The 13,680-nt window shown below is 52.7% G+C and overlaps 6 protein-coding genes across 6 annotated transcripts; 2 read left to right on the top strand and 4 right to left on the bottom strand.

Moving 5' to 3' along the window:
• Positions 1–676: 676 nt before the first annotated feature.
• W97_01632 (uncharacterized protein) lies at positions 677–3,774 on the top strand (the record flags this gene model as incomplete). Its single annotated transcript, XM_007779537.1, has 2 exons — positions 677–904; positions 1,021–3,774. 2 exons carry the CDS (start codon positions 677–679, stop codon positions 3,772–3,774), a joined length of 2,982 nt encoding a protein of 993 aa, XP_007777727.1.
• A 173-nt stretch (positions 3,775–3,947) lies between these two features.
• W97_01631 (uncharacterized protein) lies at positions 3,948–4,487 on the top strand (the record flags this gene model as incomplete). Its single annotated transcript, XM_007779536.1, has 2 exons — positions 3,948–4,157; positions 4,209–4,487. 2 exons carry the CDS (start codon positions 3,948–3,950, stop codon positions 4,485–4,487), a joined length of 489 nt encoding a protein of 162 aa, XP_007777726.1.
• Positions 4,488–4,668: 181 nt separating this feature from the next.
• W97_01630 (uncharacterized protein) lies at positions 4,669–6,694 on the bottom strand (the record flags this gene model as incomplete). The annotated part of the gene is made up of 2 exons (XM_007779535.1): positions 4,669–6,092; positions 6,148–6,694. 2 exons carry the CDS (start codon positions 6,692–6,694, stop codon positions 4,669–4,671), a joined length of 1,971 nt encoding a protein of 656 aa, XP_007777725.1.
• Positions 6,695–7,449: 755 nt separating this feature from the next.
• W97_01629 (uncharacterized protein) lies at positions 7,450–7,921 on the bottom strand (the record flags this gene model as incomplete). The annotated part of the gene is made up of 2 exons (XM_007779534.1): positions 7,450–7,744; positions 7,800–7,921. The coding sequence occupies 2 exons, from the start codon at positions 7,919–7,921 to the stop codon at positions 7,450–7,452; spliced, it is 417 nt and encodes a 138-aa protein (XP_007777724.1).
• A 1,469-nt stretch (positions 7,922–9,390) lies between these two features.
• W97_01628 (uncharacterized protein) lies at positions 9,391–10,446 on the bottom strand (the record flags this gene model as incomplete). The annotated part of the gene is made up of 1 exon (XM_007779533.1): positions 9,391–10,446. The coding sequence occupies one exon, from the start codon at positions 10,444–10,446 to the stop codon at positions 9,391–9,393; it is 1,056 nt and encodes a 351-aa protein (XP_007777723.1).
• A 2,091-nt stretch (positions 10,447–12,537) lies between these two features.
• W97_01627 (uncharacterized protein) lies at positions 12,538–13,118 on the bottom strand (the record flags this gene model as incomplete). Its single annotated transcript, XM_007779532.1, has 2 exons — positions 12,538–12,894; positions 12,990–13,118. 2 exons carry the CDS (start codon positions 13,116–13,118, stop codon positions 12,538–12,540), a joined length of 486 nt encoding a protein of 161 aa, XP_007777722.1.
• Positions 13,119–13,680: the final 562 nt, after the last annotated feature.

The following is a 13,680-nucleotide window of genomic DNA, read 5'->3' as shown; positions in this document are numbered from 1 at the left end:
AAGTGCGTAAGCGATTCTTATATAGCTTATAGCTATATATAGAATAACTTATTCTTTTAACTTTTTTCACTTTTTATTTTTTTTTTTAACTTTTCTACCTTTTAAGTTTTTTTTTTTTATATCTTAGAGGACGCTTTATATTAGTTATATAAAGCGTCCCCTAGCTTTTAGAAAAAAAAATCCTAAGAGTTAGAAAAGTTAAGAAGAAAAATAAAAAGTTAATAATTTTTTATATATAACACTTTACTATTACTTTTCCACCTTTTAGGATTTTCTTTCTAAATTTTAGGAGATACTATATATAAGTTATATATCGCATCCCCTAACTTTTAGAAAGAAAATCTTAAGAGATAGAAAAGTTATATAAATTAAGTCGTCTCTTATATAAATCTACACTAGTTGCTCTTAGACGGCAGGAGTGACTCTATGCACCGCTATAGGCTCGTGTGCTAATGCCAAGGCTACCCCTATAAAAGTCTGAGTCGCTAACTGAGATAAGGCTATGCCGTTGGTCTTCATTGACGGCCACGTGACAGCGCGTTCTCGCGCCTTACCTAGCAACGGCCACAACAATATCAAGAGAGTACAGTAACACGCCTCTACATTCAACTTGAATTGCCGCATCGCATCCTCAGAAAGCAAACGTACAATGCAGTCTCCTTGACGAGTATATCTAATGCCTTCAAAGCATGCAGCACAGCACGACCGGCCGTCTCCAGTCAAAGCACCGCGAGTCTTCTCTTTCCCAAGCAGCCACCACTTGATCGTCACCACAAACGAGCACGTGCTTGCATGGGACGCACAAGGCCTGAGGAGCATCTTTGGCTCACCATCCGGAGGCATCCTCGCAGCGAAAGAAGCCAAAGATGGCAGCGGGCTGCTGGCGATTGCCGACAGCCAGGTCGTGCTGCTTCATGACATCAACCGGGGAAAGGAGAGGAGCTACCGATTGAAGAGCACGGATGCAAGTACAAGAGATGCAACATATGGGGAAGCTTCATGTGCTCATCGTAACCGCAGGGCCAGATCCGCCTGCTCGAATACGCCAATGATTCGAAGTGTCTATTCTTCACCACCACGCTGCAGAATGCCGTGCAGTCCTACTCCCTCCATCAGTCCCGCCTTCTAGACCCCGCCCACACGCATCCTTCACCGCCGACTGTCTTAGCAACATCAAAAACCACGCATCTCCTACTTACAGCTTCCGAAAGTCCACCAACGATATACCTCCAAAACCTTACTCTACGTACCCCGCCATTACTGCTCCAACCTCGTGCGTCCGATAGTGCTGTTGTGGTGGCCGCGTTCCACCCTGAACGACCGAGCGTGTTCCTTCTAGCTTTCGCGGATGGGGTACTGGCAGCGTACGACGCGACGCGCATCCTACGAGATGGAACCAGGGCGCCACAAAAAGTTGAGGCGAGCAGAACAAGCCGCGCGGGAGAGATTGGTCACCTCAGCAGGCTGCATCATGTCACAGCGCCGCACGCCACGGCTCTGAGCGCATCGGATCTTCAAGAACAGGAGGAGGCTGACGGTACAGATCCCGCACGTACGCGCAGCAGGAGTGTCGGAATCACCGGCGCAGCCTTCTTGCCCGGCCACAGAACGAGAGCTGTCAGTGTGGGTGGAGATGGAAAATGTCGGCTCGTTGACTTCGACTGCGGCGGGAAGATCCTGAGGACCTGGCATGTCCGGGGACCTGCGACAAGCTTGTCGGTTCTACAGCTGCCGGTTTCTGCCGAAAGCAGGAAAGAGCACGAAGCGGAAAGGAAGATGCGGCAAACAACAAGGACGTCGGACAGTACTGCCGGTGATGGTGATGGGAGCAATATCATCGCGATTGGGAGGATGGATGCCAGGGTTATGCTCTTCGATTCTGTGGGTTTACTGCTTGCTGAGCAAACTCTTCACGCTGAGTCCAGCTGTGTCATCAACCTGGAATGGATCAAGGGACCAACTTTGAAGGCTGTATCCAAGTCTGAGAGAGACAAATTCGCTCCTGACACCTTCGTTGATAACCCATCCTCAAGCGGACCGACGAAGAATGCCATGACCAGCACGAAGGGCGAGCAACCAGTAACAGGCTCGAGATCTCCGCTTGTTCAAAAACCTGTCTGGGATCGCCGGTTTCATGGCCAGCAAAAGCGCGAAGAAGGCCGACGGACCTCAACGAGCAATACCATGGACAGCGAATCATCATCGAACAACCCAGACTCTGGCACGGTTAATCACGTTATCATTGAGGGACCTCTCCACCGCGATCTTCCGGTAGTGACCACCGCGAACTACATGGACTTCTTCTCACCTGTTAAACACTCACCAGAGAAGTCCGCGCCCCAAAGATCCCCGCAACGCCGTCCAACTCGCACAAGGCCCCGTCCACGGATTTTGAGCTCGACGTTCATAGACAACGCCGCTTCTTCGCCTTCGTCACCAGCCAACGCCGTGCCCCGTTTGGCTGCCAACGAAGATCCCGAGCCAGGTGCTGCAGCGCGCTCTCCGCGTGGCTCACTAGCCGCAGCAATGACACCTAGACTTACCATCCCAAGACCTGGGCTCGTTGAGCCCGCTTTCAGGCCGTCACCTGCAAAGCAACCAAGACAGATACCATCTGCCGTCCACTCAAGTCCACGTAGCCGCAAGGCACGCCGTGTCTCTTACCGACGTAACATGCCCGGCTCCTTTCCCTCAACCTCAATTATGAGCACCAGTGCTACCTCTACCTCCCGATCTGAATCTAGCCGCAGCATGTTAAGTGGCAACTCTACGTTACTGGCTGAACTCAGTCGTATTGCAGCAAATGGTATCAGTGGTGCCGGCGGAGCCAGGACCGGTTCAACAGCTTTACTAGCGCCGTACATGGAGAAGCTTAGGCGACCTACAAAACCACGAGCTGAGGCTGCACGTCCCCAGAACACGAAGTACGAGATGTCAGGCGCACTTCCACTAGACCACGTCCGTGCCGCCAAGGCCTCAAGGCTTGCCTCGCCGGATGCAGACGATATCTGGCTAACCTCTTCGGAAGACGAGTCCTCAGTCCGGCGACCCACCCGCCGCCCCTCCAAGCCATTGGGTTTAGAGACACGGAGACGTTCTCCGGGGGGTCGGCGGAACCGACCTTTAAAGACGAATCCACCCTCAACACTCGACCACCCGCTTGGTAACCCTGACCGTTCGCATTTCTCATCATCCGAAGACATGATAACCGCGTCTGCATCAACAGCGCGGCCGTACCGTTCGGGTGAGATGTTTGTAGCTCCTTCGGCTTCGACAGGGAGCCCCTGTACTACCGAATCGCTTGATTTCCCCAAAGATTATCTACGCCAAGGTAAGGGGGTTACGCATGACGACCACCGACGCGTGCAGAGTCCTCACAGCTGCACAGAGGAGAATGTTAAGCTCCTGCCAGGCAGAGCGTTAAGTCCACAGGGCCCGGTGACAGTGAACAGATACTTCCCAAGGCATAGCTCGCTGAAGAGCTCGTTGGCGCTGTCAAAGATCTACGCCGAGAAGCCGAGGAGGAAGAGTGGCGCCGGAAAGGCGAAGGTGAAACTGGAGGTTGAGACGGAGGAAGCTTGGGAGGATGAGGAGGATGGTAGCGTGGTGACTAGGCATGGGAACGATGCAGCGCAGAAGGGAAAGGGGATGGCTGCGGAAGATTGTGATTGTGGGAAGGAGTGCTGTAGTCGATTGCGTGCAGATGTCGAGGAGATGAGACGGGAGATGCATCACTTGAAGGCGTTGGTTGAGAGCTTGACGGCGAGGCGTTAGAATATGTCTTTGTGATGATTGTGATACCCTATCCGTACCCTTTGGGCACTTGCCAAGGTTCTCTACTACTTCAACGTCACGCGTCACCCATCACGCTTCGCGCATCGCGCACCGCAGCAAAAGAACACCTCAGAGTTATTTTATGACCTACGTCCAAAGACTACCAGGCAAACATGACAAGTTCACCCTATCGCACTACTCGCAATCCCCCTCTGAGCGCGTCACGTTTGCAAGAAATTGGGGCAGATGTGAAGTACTACCCTCGCCCTACTGACGAGGCCGGCTGGGGTGAAGAAGAGGCCGGCACTTGGCTCTCGCATGCCGACAGGCTGTTAGAGCAATGCCAGTTCCTGGCTGGGAAGATCGAGGCGCAGAAACAGAGGGTAAGACGACTATCCTCTATGCGAATGTGGCCGATACTGAGGGATAAGCAGGCTGCCGCGAAGGATGAAGAAGTCAAGCGGATATCTTCTGACAACAAGTCGCTAGAGGCGCAAAACAAGTCGATGGAGGAGCAGATCAAGTCGATGAAGGAGCAGATCAAGTCACTGCAAGAGAAAGTTCGGGCATTGGAGAAGACGGTGCCAGAAGTGTTGCCAACCCAATCGGAGCGAGTTGAAGGAGTTGGAAGCGCTCCTGGCGCTAAAAAGAACAGAGACACCGAAAAATCAGACCCACAGAGTCTGAAGAAGAGGAAGCCGAATGATGGCTGATAGAGTGCTGGTAAGCCCATGTCTAGCAAGCAACCCTCAGCCTTCTCTAAGAATCCGTAAAATCCTGGACTTGCGTAGACTGTGGCGGATGTCTTCCTTCAGCACTCTTTCAATGGGTCTCACGTTAATCTCACACGATATGTTGCTTCATCATGCTTGCTTGTACATCATGTCTCAATCTTCAGACGATCAATATGTCCTCGAAGTCAGCCTCGTCCTCAGACCATAGCTCCCCGTCCATGACACCGTGTAGGTACACCGGACCAAGAAGTCGGTAGAAGCTGTTCTCCACTCTCACCGCCACAGGTAACGCCATGCCGGAGATTAAAGCCACAAAATCACCCGTCTGCATCATCTTTGGTCCCAATCCCATGTAACCGGCAGCCGTTGTGAAGAAGACTCTGTTCACCGAGTTCAGGTACGCCATGAAGTGGAACCGCTCCGCCTTCAGATTTGCCGCTGCGATCATCTTCCACGCCGGAGTATGGGAGATTGCGCGGAACTTTTCTTGCTCAAAGTAATTGCGGCGGAAGTGTGGAGGCATGGTATCCACGTCGAGCGTTGCTTCTACGCTCTCAATGCCCTGTCCTATGAACTGATCGTCCGCCATGATGATCGGATGCCAGATCGCGAAGTAATCAAGTAGTCGGGCTGGCAGAGCTTGCGAACGCGCAGTCGCATCTCTATTCGGAACCGGGTCTTTGGCACTGGCCACTCTCGGATTGAGCTCCTCCCTCATAGGACCACAAGCGGCATTCTGAACGATTGTTTTAGCGAAAGCTTGTAGAGCTATCTCACCGTTTGGGTAAGGTTCAAGCGCCATCGCCAAATGGGTCCACTGCTGGAACGCCCGGATAATATATTCAAGGCCCCCAGCACCGTCGTTTGGTTGGTTCACAGAGCTGGTAGAAAGCCCAATTGCAACGACCATGTCTGTGCGCTTTCCTTGCACGCACAACTGCGTCATCGTCGGGAAGGAGAATCTTGGTTTCGAGGACTTTGCAGCATGGAAGTGCTGATGCCAAAGCGGAGAGGGCAGACTACGGTGATGACTCAAGTCGGGTACCCATGAGGGCAATGCGTAGTTGCCGGAGCTGCCTTCGACTTGGTACAAGATTGCCAGGGATTGGTCGTGGGAAATTGCAAACCTGGTCGCTTCAGAGTATATCTGTTCAACGGGGTTTCCGACGGCCGGAGGAGGGAAATTATTCATTTTCAAGGCTTGAATGAGGCCATAGAGCGCATATATCTTGTCTTCATGCTTTGTGACTTCTTTCATGCGGACCGAGCGGAGTATGTAGGTCAGGATGGGCTGTGGGTTTTCGTCGCCCCATGCCGGAACAGTCTTGATGAGCCCGTTGACAAGGTTCTTCAAGTTCTTACACAAGGCAAGTCTGCCAACGGCTATGCTATCCAAGAAGCTTTGAGTTTGGTGATATCTGATCCCAGCCATCACGGCCATGACGTGACAGAGAGCGCCCCAATCGATGGTCTCTTTGCCGCAGAGTATAGTGGCCTGCCGCGCAAGCGCGATCTCTTGCAACGTCCATGTCCTATTCCACCAGGACCGAGTGAATACGTGCAGAAGTTCCAGTGCTCTGCCATCTTACGCTTGTGAGCTTCGTTATCACCGTTCAACTGCACCTTGTAACACACATACCGTGGAAGGCTTCGAGTTTCGCACGTAGACCTCGCTCACGGCCGAACAGATATCCCTGCTGGTAAGCAGTACCCTTCTCCCGCGCTCTCAGATATGTCTGAGGTGGCGGAGTCAGCGCTTCGAGCTCGCGAACGTATTGCAGCGCACGGTCACTCTCTTCCGTTCCCTCCCCAAGCCATATCACTACCGATTGCGCCTTGGAATAGATATCGCCCATCAGCACTAGTTGGTGGCTTTTCTCTACAGCGTCCGGCTGGTTGATACAGATTTGATCAATCCAGAGCAGGCGGGAGCTGAACCGCTGGCGGAGACGGTGGAGTGCAGCTGCGCAATTGGCGCTGATGGACAAGGGCTTTCCACCGCATTGTATCAATGATGTGGCCTGGCCGCTGCCCCAAGCGTACGAAAGAGCCTCATACTTAGGCGGGTTCGTGATAGAGACTTCAAGGAGCTCGCATATCAGCTCGGACCCTCCGGATGGCTTGAGCTTGAGCAGGCGGATGGAGCGCTTATCTCGCAGTGGCTGGTATTGATAGACCGCGAACATGACCTTCTTCGAGTCCGGTACTTAATATCTTAGGTAAGAAATCTAAGGTGCCTTTCTACAAATGCTGCAGGGCTGTTATTGGACTCTTCCCACCCGCCTGGTATGAAGGAAGGGGTATTTATTGAGGAAGCGGCGGCTGCTTAGTCACCTTCCGATGCCATCAACAAACACCAACAACCAAGTCATATGGTCTATATCTGGACTTACTGTTGATTGAAGATGTATTGAGTCTACCTCCGTAAGTACCAAAATGTTATACATATTGAGAAGCCTTGTGGTCCAAAGGTTATCAAAAAAAGGCGTGGCCGCATTTCTTCTGCTAGATTCCGGCCACAGATTTCAACCAAAGCACGTCGACCGGCTTAGTAGCGCTAGCTCCACCGCTCGCGAGGGAGAGAAATGTGCTTGTACATGTCAAGGGAGGTTACACACCGCTTATACTCAGGCAAGAAGAATCCGCAGAGAGACTGGCAGAGTTGTTAGGCAATTGCTATGTGCATGGTGTGGATGATCTGTATTCTGGATCTGACTGGGAAGTTTGGTCACTGGAGCAGCGAACGGACGGGGGTACTTCACGAAACGGACCTTGTTTATTCAGCAGCTGTCAGATGCAGTGAGATACGAAACGGACTGATAAAGTGGCTGCTACCCATATCTCTGTATCATACACGTCTCCAAGCCAGCTGTGTGCACTCTCTGTCGTACGATTCCCCAAACCATCAGCTGGCTCCCGCTCCACTGAAAGAGACGTCTCTTCATCGATGCAGACCCACCTGCTGGACGACCTCGGTTTTCTCCGCCTTCCCCTTGCGGCGCTTGATCTCCGCTCGAGCCGTGGCGAGGTCTTGGTCAAGCCTCGACTGCGTAACCGCAGCGCTGTTTTGTTCAATACCTAGACACTTCTTCTCAAAAAGAACATCGCGGAGTTGGATGGATAGGCTGTGATAGCGCTCGGACTGGGCGATACTCTTATACTGTGCCTTAAGTCCCTCTGCTTCGGCCACTTGTCCACGCGCCTCGAGCACCTGCTCTCGCTCCTCTGCCCAGGCTCTGGTATCGACGTGACGCTTTTCGGAATTTGCGAAACGTTGTTCGCTGCTCGCACTCCGCGAGACAGTTCTCGGACTCCGCTAGACGCTGACGAAGCACGTCGTAGTCCCGTTGCTCATGGAGAACATTCTCCACCATCCGATGCTTCTCCCGCAGCGCGGTAAGCTGCTCCTCCATCGTATCTCTGTCTTTGACGGCTTGTTTAGCCCGCTTCTCAGCGTCTGCAGCCTTCTTGTCGGCGATTCGGGTCTTCCTGTTGGCGTCCTAAACCTTCTTCTCGGCGATCTGGCTTTCCTCTCAGCGTCTTCAGCCTTCCTCTCAGCGTCCTCGGTCCTCTTCTCCAGAGCTTGTTTTGCAATGCCACAAAGCTTCTCGTCTATGAATCTCTGTCCCTCAAGATCTCGCAGTGCCTGAACTATCTGCCGGCGATGTGCAACTTCGGCTCTCTGTTCTTCACCAATTGCCACCACCTGTTCTACCAGCTTTTGCACGGATGCTGCGATCTGTAAGATCAAGTCCTGTTTGTGTGGCGTTGATCGTGGGTCTCTTGTACGAAGAGTCTGGATATTGTTTCTGGTTGGTACTTCCGGGGCACCTTGTGGACGAGCGGCGGCGGGTTGACTCGGAGTAGATTGTTGAGATAGCTGAGTGGACGTCTGAGTCGCTTCACGGGAGAAGTGTGGTGCCGGGCGGCCTTGGTGTGGATCTTGAGCCGATGACGCGCCCGCTTGACTCGAGCTGGAGGAAGCCACGCTGCCTTCCTGTTGGGCTTGGGCTGATGGTGGAGCGCTCTCGGTACCGGCGCTGTCCGCTGTCAGTGCTGGTTCGCGACCTCGGTACTATCAGCTTGCTTCGCTCTTCTGGACGGGACATCGCGCCTGCAATCGAGGCTCAGCCTTGATCGGTGTAGTTTGATGCTGCATTGACGTGGAGGAGCTGAAGGACGAACTGGCGCCAATATTAGAGCCCCAAGGACGCCTTATATAGCTTTCGCTTTGAGCGTCCCACCGAGCACTCCCATGACTGTCTCCACAACCGCGCCTGGGCGTCGCCATCTTGCTGTGTGGGTGTGTTGGCGTTGGCCGAGGAAAAGGAAGATGTCGAGTGGCTGAGGATGGGACAGACGAGAGGAGCTGCGGTTTTGCTTGTGTGGTTGTCTGTTGTTTGATGACCAACGCGTGATCAGTCTTTCACTCAGTCTTCACTTGCGGCCTCTTCACCAGCCCTTCCTTCGGATACCCCGCCGTTTTGACGTTCCCCGCAGCCGTGAGAAATTGCCAGGGAGTACCACTATGGTATCGTCACACTAAGAGCAACTTGCGGATCTGCTTTGACCAAGAGAAATATCCATGCTTAAGGTGTTTCAGAGATTCTCCACATATAAATTGAATGAGTGCGTTCATGCTTGAGACATGGATCAGAAGTGTGTCCCCTCCGCTTGAATATCTATTGCCTGAATAAGAACCAGATGTAGCTTCCTTCAGCCTCGAATCTCGCGTGATGACATCCCACAGTTGCTTCAGAAAAGTCCGAGAAGGTTGTTGAGGTTTTCTTCAAGAAATTTACAGGGAAATCCCGCAACGATATGTACGAAATGGCACGTGTGAGGAAACTGTGTGTCCTCCAGCAGAAGAAATGTCCTCGCGTTAGTATCGGTAATTACCGTGACATGTGGAGCGCAAGGTCATCCTCTCCAGGTGGTATACGGAGCCCATGCTTGAGGGTCCAGCTGGCACCACACCCTTCCGACGTTTCCCATAGCCCTTTCCAGCCCCAATTGGGACATCAGAAACCGGAGGAATCCCCGAGAAGTCCTTCGCGTAGATCATCTCACGCCACTCCTTCGCCCATGCGCGCCTAAGACCGTTGACCTCTGCCCCGTCTTCTTCGCCTTTGATCCGCAGCTTGACGGCTGTGTGCATCGCGCACAAGTACACGTTGAAGTTGTAAGTCCGCCACTGCTGCATCAGATCGAGCCTTTCCTGCGGGGCGCCGGCTGGTGGGTGGAACATAGCGGCGAAGTCGATGGTGCCACACAGTGGCTGCCACATTCGCTTTGCGGCCTGCTCGGGGTCGATGGCCCATTGGTCGATGATCACTTCCTTGAGGCGCTGACCCGTAGCGGTAACGAGGTCCTCTCCCTCGTCATTGTATCGTTGGACCATGCGTTGGGCCTCGGGCAGGACGTGGAGCGTCGAGATCTTGCGTTGAATAGAGGTGCTCGCGTTGACGTAGATGCGTCTTGCGTCCTTAGCAGCTTGGGTTCCATCCTCGAGGTGGTTGAGCCGCTTATCCAAGTCGCTGTCGTTTAAGACGTGATTACGGTAGTAGATGCACTCGAGAAGTGACCGGGTACCCTCTCTAGTCCTGTCCCTGGCGTGACCGGGCGTTCCCACCCAAGTCTCGAAGTCATTTAGGAGACCAGCTTCCCCGGCTAACCGGATGTCCCGGCCAAGTGCGCCTTCGAAAGGATGCTTGACGTCCGCAGCCTGGTCTACACCATTCCAATGGCGTTTAGCCGCCTGTGTAGGGGGAGTCGCCGGAGCATTGCTGACACCGCGTCTCGTGCCGGTTGCTTGCCTGATGTCGCGTGTCTCGGAAGTTTCTTCTTCACCCTTCTTGTCGCTGCCCACGTCGCCGTTACGGAGATCGACCCCTGCACCGTCCTGGAGATCGGCTTGTGTAGAGCTCTCGATAGTCATGGCGTCGTTGCAGCGTGAACCTCACTGCTCCATGTCAGCAACCTGCCTTCAAGTACTTGTACTTTTGTAAAACGTTCTAATCAGAACTGACCAACAGACGGTTCTGGAAGAGGCCTACAAATTGCGCTGGGGTTGGACGTCCAAAGCTGGCGTAGACCTGTGATGCGAACAGGCAGATGCACTGGATGAAGGGAGGTTGGACGAAAAGAGGATGAGCATGCATTGATAGATCCTTACGAATCTAGTTTGCGTCTTAGTGCGATGCGGATGGTGAAGTTGACTGGAAGGAAGGGTGCACGAATACGTAGTGGCTCTGCGGCACTACAGCTTGTGATTCGTAGATGAAGACAGCGTTTTGTGATGTTTCTTGCAGCTGCTGGATGAGACTATCAGAAGCTGAAAGAGCACGAGGGACCGGGATGGACTCGAAGGCCAGGCCAAGAGTAGGAATCGACCGTTGCTGGTGACGATAGTGAAATGTGAAACTGTTCAAGGAGGGCTGAACGGGGATGGTGCAACGGACTGACGACAGACGGGTTTCGAGATGCGGAAATTATGAATTCGAGTGAAAATTGCATGCTTCTTAGACTACCACTACTAGCAGACCCATGTGTCAACCTAATCATAGGAAAGAAGCTAGAGACTCTCTCGCACCACGTACTGCGACGCTTGGATGTGGTTGATCTCTAACCGAGAAGGCCTGCCCATCATGGCCCCTACTCCCTACCTAGACCTCAAGGCCTCCGATCCTGCCCATGAGATCCGCCTCGCTCCCTTTGCCCTGAAGGCCGCCACGTTGTGTTCAACCTCTCTACTGCCCGCCCTACTGGTAAATGTGTGGCGTAGTCATTGGCGGGCCTTGCTGTAGCTATCGTTGCCAGCGTTATACAGCTTCAATGGGTTGCGGTGAGAGTGGGTCGCCTGGAGGGGTTCCGAGGAGCTGTGTACCGGCTGGAGACGCGTTCGTGGTCGGCGTTCATCCATTATACTGCGAGGAGGGTGGACAACCGTCATGCCGAGAACTGTATATCGGCTCTCATACATTGCTGTAGACTGCCTCGAGCCTATGGTAGTCTGCTTTAGCCAGAGCGACGTTTTGCAAGGAGATCCAGGCTTTCTATCGATGGAAGCACCAGCGAAGGCCGAAGACAAACTCGCCGGTGCGAGTGCGGTGGTTGGCCGACTCGATCTCGACATTGCATAATCTTGTTTAGAGTGAGACAGCAACTCAGCATTAAGCCGAGGGTTATCGGTGAAGTTGGGGAGTTGGGAATGATGGCGGTGGAAACCGAGACTGTCGGAGTCAGGGCGTGAAGCGTCACGTGATACTCTAGTGCTTCCGCTCCTTCTGCCCATAAACCCAACGTGCTATTTATCGCACATGGAGAAAGACTGCTTTGTACCTCCTCCATGACAACGACAGCGGCCTGCTGTATACCAGCAACTCGACCTGAGCGGCAACCGTCCTGCAACCGAACGCGGCCCATGTCGGCACCAAATTGACCGCGAGCGAAGCCAGGCAGATAGCCCAGAGCCTGAGGGCGCAAGCCCGAGGACACAACGGATGGCACGGCGATGCCGATTGAGAAAAACAAAAGTTTGCCGGAAATGAACGTGTTTATGAGCTTGAAGCTGGCCACTGCAGAAACGATGGCCTCGAATCAATAACCAAGGTCTGCTGCGGTACATGGCCCACCTTTGTCGGAAGCTCTCGCAGTGTAGTAACATGGAGACCGTCGTCTCTCAATCCACAACACGCACTCGAGGATGGTCGCAAAGATATCAAATAACTGGAGGGCTACGTCGTGGAACGCCGGTCCGATTCATCAACGTACCATGGTAGCAAGACCGGCGTAATGGTCGCACGGTAGGTACAATGGGGCGAGGCGAACACGATGAAAGCGAGCGGGGACACACCGGGCCCGAAGATTGAAAATCATGAGCAAGGGGAGACCCAACAGGCAAGCGCGAGCGGGTGAGGGAGAGATTCCACGGCAAGAAGCTGTACATAAAACGAGATACTATCGAGGCTCAGTCCGAATCCAAGCTAGACTTCTGTGTACACCTAAACAAGATGGCATTGAACAGCACTCAATAGTGATTCCAAATCCCCCGACTTCCAATCTCCCCAACATGCCCATCTGGGTCGGCGAAGTATACGCTCCTTCCGCCTTTCTCCCAGTCCACGGTCCCTGTGATCTGTACACCTCTCTCTTTCAGCGCCTCTTCCCATTTAGCCACATCCTCTCTGTCCTTGACTGCGAGACAGAAGTGCTGCTTCAAATACTGCTTTGGCTCGGACTCCGTATACAGCATGCCGACAATGCTTTGTGACGGTCCGTGGCCGGGAATGCAGCCACCGGAAGGTAGTGTCACGTCCTCAGCCGTGAGGCCAAGCTGGAAGAGCAAAAGTGTTGTAGAGCCGAGAGCGAAGCCGGAGATGCGTGGCTATTTGACAAATAAGACAAGCGAAAGGGTGAGGCTGATAAAGATGACAAGAGAGGCATGCTACAGTTGCTCGGAGTGAGGGACAGCAGGCTCACCGTTTCCAAGAACGGGTCTAGACCAAGGACGCTCTTGTAGAAATCTACCGACTTGGTTATAGAGCGGACATAGAGACATGTTTCGAGAATGTGAGTTATGGGCGGCGGTGATGAAGTGGTGCTCGTCATCTTTGCATTCAGAGCACGAATGCGGCTGCTGTCGATGAGGCAGACCCAGCTGAGAGCAGGACGTCGGTATATAATTGGCCGGCGGAGAGTAAGCAAGAAGCTCCCTATGCTTTGCGTGGGACAGCATCCCAGTTTCAATCGCATCAAGAATGATGTAGAAACGACGGAGATTCGCTGGCATTTGATCATCTTAGAGGTCCGAAGATATCACGTGTGGGTATAAGCAAGCATTCACAGCATCTTATCTCAGCTTGCGGCTCAGACGGCAAATAAGATAAGGGCCCTGTGGCTGAGCTCCACCCTACCCCACCCTATCTACTAATTAAACTCCTTCCCCTAGATTTTGTCTTATTTACTATCTAAGGGCCTCTAGTATAAGTTTCTATAAGGCTTAACTCGTAAGATATATAGAAGATTATTCTACTATAAATTATACTCCTACTATAAGATTAGACGTGTGTAGACTATAAAAAGATAGTATAAAATATAAATATATATACTTTTAGCACTTTCTTTATAGAAAAAGATATAAGGTTAAAGTGCGTAAGTAATTCTTATATAG

The sequence above is a fragment of the Coniosporium apollinis genome (assembly GCF_000281105.1).
Source record: "Coniosporium apollinis CBS 100218 chromosome Unknown supercont1.6, whole genome shotgun sequence".
NCBI classification, from domain to species: Eukaryota; Fungi; Ascomycota; class Dothideomycetes; genus Coniosporium; species Coniosporium apollinis.
This window is presented reverse-complemented; position numbering and strand designations above follow the sequence as displayed.